We start from the raw sequence: 6,000 nt of genomic DNA, 5'->3' as shown, positions 1-6,000 counted from the left end.
CCCCCGGACACTGTCCAGGCGGTAGCTCTTGAACCCCCCCCGCCCCCCCCCGCCTCCCCCCCCCCCCCCCCCCGCCCCAGGAGGATGCAGATTCGCAGGGTTCCCTGGGGAGCAAGAAGAAAGCCCCAGGGTCAGGCTCCAGGGCCGTCTCCCCTCCGGCCGCACCGACAGCCTTCAAAACACTCAAGTTCTTGCACTGGGGTCACTTTGTTCCCAAAAATATATGCCAAGAAAAAGAATAATTTTGAAAAACAAACAAGCTTTATGCCCAAATATTTCCCTGTAACATTATTCATAATAGCAAATAATTAACAATTTACATGTTCAGCGACAGGGGATTTGGTTAAGTACTGAAGATACATGCTCCAAATGGAATTGTAAGTTAGCAATTAAAATACTTAAATATCTGCTAAAACATGGAAATAACCTTTTACTGTACTCTTTCACATTAAAATGCAGAGTATACTACGCACCACTAGCTCTCAACTGGCGGTGTGTGCGCGTTAGGCGGAGGGGGAGCGGGCAGCAGGGTCACGTGGGTGCTGGGTTCCCACTGATCGTAAAGGGTGAGTGGAAAATGTGCGCAGTCCGAAGGTGGTGAGAACCAAGCCTCGCCCCTACCGCTGGGGGGAGACGGGCCACCCCCGCAGCCCGAGGGCTGCCGCTAAACGTCGGTGAGGAGGGGGTGGGACGACAGCCGAGTCTCTCGGCCGTTCGTTCCTTCTCCTTCCCTCAGTTAATTTTTAATGTAAAATGAATGAAGACAAGAAACCAGCCTCATCTTCTCTGTCCTGAGGGGAGAGGCCCAGCGCCCGCTCCCGGCCCCTCACAGGAACCCGGGCTGGGTGTCCAGTGTGGCCGCCCGGCCTCCCTGCACCGGGGAGGGCTTCAGGGGCGTGAGGGCGTCAGCTGGGCAGAAAGAAAATAAGCCAACCCCACACAAACGGGAGTGCCTCCGTCAACACTGAAAAAGGGCTCTGGACTGAAACTTGATAAGGGTTCTCAAGTCATTTAAAAATAAGCATTAGCTACCAAAATGTAAAGTATTAGTTTTATTAAAATGCAAATCAATCAACTAATCTGTCTTTCTAGTAACAGTTGAATTGCAGTATCCATGTCAATTAAAATAGTTTCCAATTTATTCTTGGCTGGAAGGAGGGTGGTCTTCTGAATTTTAAAATGCAAGCCTCCCTTTGCTGAAAATTCTGTCCGTTCTTTCTCATCTCTCCTGATTTTAATTCATTTTTAATTAAACAGGTTGGACTCCAAATATTGCGAAGTACCTGTTTAAATCTTTTTCTTCGTCGGATGAAGAGACTACAACAAAGACCCTCTCCTCCGAGGAAGCGCGGGCAACACGGAGCCCACTGGCGTCCAGCGTGGGCGGGCTGCTCCCCTGCTGGTCCGGGGTGCGCTATCCCGGACCCTCAGGCGAGGTGGACAGGCCCGCGTGTCCTCTGCCTTTAAAGGGAGCATTTCGAAGAGAGTAAGTGTGGGGGAACTCATCTGTTTCTGTTGATAGATCTTCGGGGTAACTGGAGACACACTGAAAATTAAACATTTCCCTGACAGCCAAGCCCAAGAGGTAACTACAGAGACAAGAAAAACAAATCACCCAGTTCCAAGGTCCAATTAACGTGAGCTGGGAAGACCGCGCGCCACCGGCCCCACCCTGAGCTCAGCGGACACACTGAGGCTCACGGGAAACTGTGAGGCCCGCTGCACCGGGACTGGCTGCACCGGGACTGGCTGCGCCGGGGCGGCCTGCAGGCGCCGTGCGGCGGCCCCCAGACACGGAGTCGGGGATCCGTGGGACTCCTGGGCACAGAAATCTGCACTTGGTTCTGACATTTTAAAACAACATCAAACTCTGACATAAAAACAATGACTAGTTATTAAATTCATCTGCACTCAATGGCCTGGACACAACATTTCTTCTCTAATTATGTAGCTTTAAATAAAGATTTGGGCAAGGCCCCTAGGAGATGGGCAGTCCCGTGCACACATTATTTATGCAAGATAATCTTCGTTGCATATTGACCACAGCAGGCCAATAAATCCCCCTTATGGGGATTTAATTTCCAGCTTGTGACCTTTGGATGAAAAACAAGTGAATCATTTCCTCCTGCTAGATTTACGCCAGAGCTAATCTCAATACTGTGATTTAGGAATGGAGAGAATGCAAAAGGACTCCGGAAGAACCTTTACAGGTGAAAAGAAAAAACAAAGATGAAGTCAGAGATCTGTATTTAGCAACAAACTGGCAAATACTTCTAAGTGACAAAGTCTCCGGGGCACAGCTCAGAGGTTTCCGGACGTCCCCGCCCCTCAGAGCCAGACGGCTGGGGAGGTGCTATCCACCCAGAGAGCAGCGCCGCCCCAGGCGATTCCGTGAAGTTCACGCTGCGAGAGGAGGCCATTCCGCTGGGGACAGAACGGAAACCCTCCCCAATCAGACTTCTCGCTACTTAAGAAATTGCGGGCGCAGAAAGAGTGCTCTTTATTTGTGGAGGTTACAGGACCCACAGGTGCTGGATTCCGGGCATCCTGGGACTCATTCTGCACGTGCTCTGAACAGCACACCTTCCCAGGGGGCTGCCGACTCCCTGACTCCACGGGCTGGCGGGCTCCTCCCCTCGGGGCTGGGTGCGCAGCCTGCCTGGCCAGGGTGCCCCCCGGGTGTCGGAGGCCCTGCCTCAAGGCCTTACGGCAAGAGAGACGGGCACTGTTACTGCCGGCGGCCGTCGTCGGGAGCGCTCAGTTGGCCAAAAAGAGATCGATATAACTCTGTCCTGAAAGACAAAGAAAACGAATTGGTTAACACACTGGTTAACTTCTCAAGGTTAAGAAAAGAACTAAGAAGCTGGGTAATGCCCTAATCTGTTTGTTCGATTGAAAACACAGCCATGCAATTAAAAATGCATCCCACAGCTCTTACTCACAAATAGAAAGGGAGAGACCTAGAAGAAGCCACTCAAATCGTAAAATATGTAAATAGTCCAGCGTGGCTGGATACCCTGTCTCCAGGGAATGAGTTTTCTGTAAGTTCGCCCTTTACACACAGGCTCTTCAAGTAAGAAAACAAGATGGAATATTTTAATAGGATGTATGAGGCTGCCACACGATGAGGATTCAATCAGACGTGGGATGCAGGGGATATAATTTAGACTTCATACATTTTCCCGGACTCGGCAGCACTCGAAAAACAATGAAAATGACCCGGCAACAAGATCCCAATCACTGCCCGGCGCGCAGCCTCCCTCACTCCCCTGGCCTCTCCTCTGTTCTCAGCCTAGCACACAGTTCCATTGCTAATTTGTTATTCCTAAAATTGGGGTTTGATGTTATGAAAGCCACAGCACGCCAGGGTCTTGAGTCCTTGGAAGTAAAGCAAAGGATCACCTCTGACCTCTGTTTCTGCTCTTGAGTGCAACATGCACTCAGCAACCTGGCCAGAGGCAGGTGTCAAGGCCGAGAGAATCTGTGCAGGACGGGGTCGGGGCCTGCCCTCCTCTCACTGTGACAGCAGCTCCGGGACGCTCTCCTCTATGGGGAGAAAACCTCCGAGCAGAGGGAGATGAGGAACCACGAGGGCCCGAGCGGGTCAGACCCACCAGAGGAGGTGGACTGCGGAGGGCCCAGCTGACCACGGAGGGCCCGGCTGACCACGGCGGGCGATCCACGGCGGCCGTGTGCGGGAAGGCTGGCCACGGGCCCCCGGGGGAGGGGGCACGCTCGGGCCAAGGCCCCGGCCTGCAGGTCAATGGCCCCAGAAGAAAGCTGCGCCTGCTCTGCTTTTGTATTTTCAAGATCTAACCGTAAGCCAGCCTGCCGCTCTGGTTAGGAAAACAGGACTTTAAAAGTGCTCTCATAGTGTCTGAGAGTCATCATCAGCAAAGCTGACTTTCAAAATAAAACAAAAAACCACCCTTCAAACAGCTGTTTTGGTTCAGCCAGACTTTAACATAAAAATGTATTAGACTGTTTTTGAAGTCACTCCGCTATACTTGTGGTAAGAATAGAGGCACTATAATTAGAAAATCTAGCAATAGCAATAACATATTAAAACTTTTTTAAAAGAAAAAAAATATTTCAAAAGAAAACTGCAGAAGCCAAGAATGCACACCGACCTCATCATTCTGATGACCGCAGGGCCTGTGGGGACGTGCGGCCAGAAACCAGTGGGTCTCCAGTGCGGCCACAGGGCACTGCCACCCGGAGGACCACCGTCCCCGCCTTTGTTCCTCTGCTCCCTCCAGCCACCCGGCCCCTCTGGGCCATCCCAGACAACCAGCCTGCCTCGGCAGCTTCACACTAAATGCAAACGAGAGGCTGGCAACCTCCCTTCCAGGTGCTTCTGAGTCACCAGCTCCACCGCAGGAGCAACAGCGAGGCCCTGCCCAGGCTTCCCGTCATCACCCTACGGCCCGCCATCTGCCTGCCAGCAAGCAGTCCCTCTAGCCATTGCACAAAAAAACCCCCAAATGGCACCTCGGGGGAGCCACCACGACAGAAAGGACAGCATGACTTTATGGCCGCAGCACCACACCAAGAGGGACACAGAGGCCTGAGCTATTCAGCCTTTGCAGTCATGCCCTCCCCACCTCGCCAAGCCCACCCGCACCACACCCATCACCACCGCCCAGCAAACGCTCCCGCTCGGCGCCCCAACGGGAGAATCGCCTGGGCGGGCAGCAGTCACTGTCTGCAGCAGGGCTCACGGGTCGGGGGCAGAGAGAAACGCTGACACCCGTGTTCTGACAGAACATCGCTTCACACTCAGGTGGGCAGAGCTGACGAACATGCGGCTGTTCATGGCAAAGCAACTTGGAAAGCTAAGTGGTCTGGGCTCTTAAAATATTTTTACAGCGAGCAGGAGAATATGAGCAAGGAATGAGTCCAATCTAAAAATCCCCAAGTAATTCCAACTCTGTGTCTTCCTCACCCGCCACAACCAGGGACGCTGGTACCTTCAAAGCTGCTCCTCCAGGCCTCCCCTTCCGGCCAAGAACGCAGCCAGAGCCTCCTAGCCGACCTCTGGCTCCTTCCTGGCCCCCCCCACTCCCCTCCCCCAGCCCAGCTGTACAGACAGACAAAGCAGACCCTCCCCAGGTCCAGGAGCATCACCAGGAGGAGCACCGCCCCCCACCCTCACCAACTACTCAGCACTCCCTTCACAGGCTCCAGGCTGGCTGGACCTCCCGCCTGCTGACCAGGTGCCCGCCCGCCTGCCCGGGCAGAGCTGGGGAGCCAGGACCACGAAGGGTGGAGGCTGGGGTCCTGGCCCCTCATCTCTGCACTCTGCACGGCCCAACAGAATTTTCAAAACTGTGCAGCCCCCTCACATATTTTTAAGTTTACATATAAACTTTTTCAATAAACTTAATAATCACAAAGGATAAAATTACCAAAATATTGCAAACATTAATTTTTAAAATACAACGCTTAGATCCCTTTTGTAACACACTCGATGAGATAGATCTATACGCCAAATTGATTTGTGCCCACCATCACTCATTTAAGTAGCACGTAAACAAACTCTAACTTGAAAATTTTACATCATCTTTTTCTTTTTAAATGTGTATTTCCACTTGACTTTTCCCTAGAGATTTTGGTCCTAATATAATTGTTTTATGCTTGAAAGTCTTTTATCGATCACCCTATCATACTTCTTGGCCTCAAAAATAACTATGTAAATGAAACACTTTTTGAAATTTAAAAAGTTGAAATAATATTTTAATTTCTTCAGACCATGAGGCTCTAAGTAATTAAAAAATTGCCTTTGGATTGTGTTATCATTACCATTATTATTAGAATATAATCATATACACAATAACAACATGATAAAATATACTATAATCCTGGTAAAAACTGAAGGCACAGAAATAAGGAAGACACTGCGGGACGTGCATCTCTCGGTGAGCCAGGTGAGGCTCTCCCTGCTCCGTCCGCGTACCCGTGGGAGCGCCGTTCCTTGCTGGAGTGGAAGAGGGTTCCGCT

The 6,000-nt window shown here is 51.4% G+C and overlaps 1 protein-coding gene across 1 annotated transcript in view; it reads right to left on the bottom strand.

The window, feature by feature from the left end:
• Window positions 1–2,209: 2,209 nt before the first annotated feature.
• Window positions 2,210–6,000, bottom strand: part of AATF (apoptosis antagonizing transcription factor) — a 102,798-nt gene continuing 99,007 nt past the window's right edge. Inside the window, exon 12 of the mRNA XM_028519987.2 lies at window positions 2,210–2,792. Coding sequence (XP_028375788.1) covers window positions 2,729–2,792 — 64 coding nt within the window. The 3' untranslated portion in view covers window positions 2,210–2,728. The remainder of the gene's footprint in view (window positions 2,793–6,000) is intronic.

The sequence above is a fragment of the Phyllostomus discolor genome, chromosome 8 (genome assembly GCF_004126475.2).
Source record: "Phyllostomus discolor isolate MPI-MPIP mPhyDis1 chromosome 8, mPhyDis1.pri.v3, whole genome shotgun sequence".
In the NCBI taxonomy this organism is placed as follows: domain Eukaryota; kingdom Metazoa; phylum Chordata; class Mammalia; order Chiroptera; family Phyllostomidae; genus Phyllostomus; species Phyllostomus discolor.
Note: the sequence above shows the minus strand (reverse complement) of the source record. Positions and strands in the feature narration are given on the sequence as shown.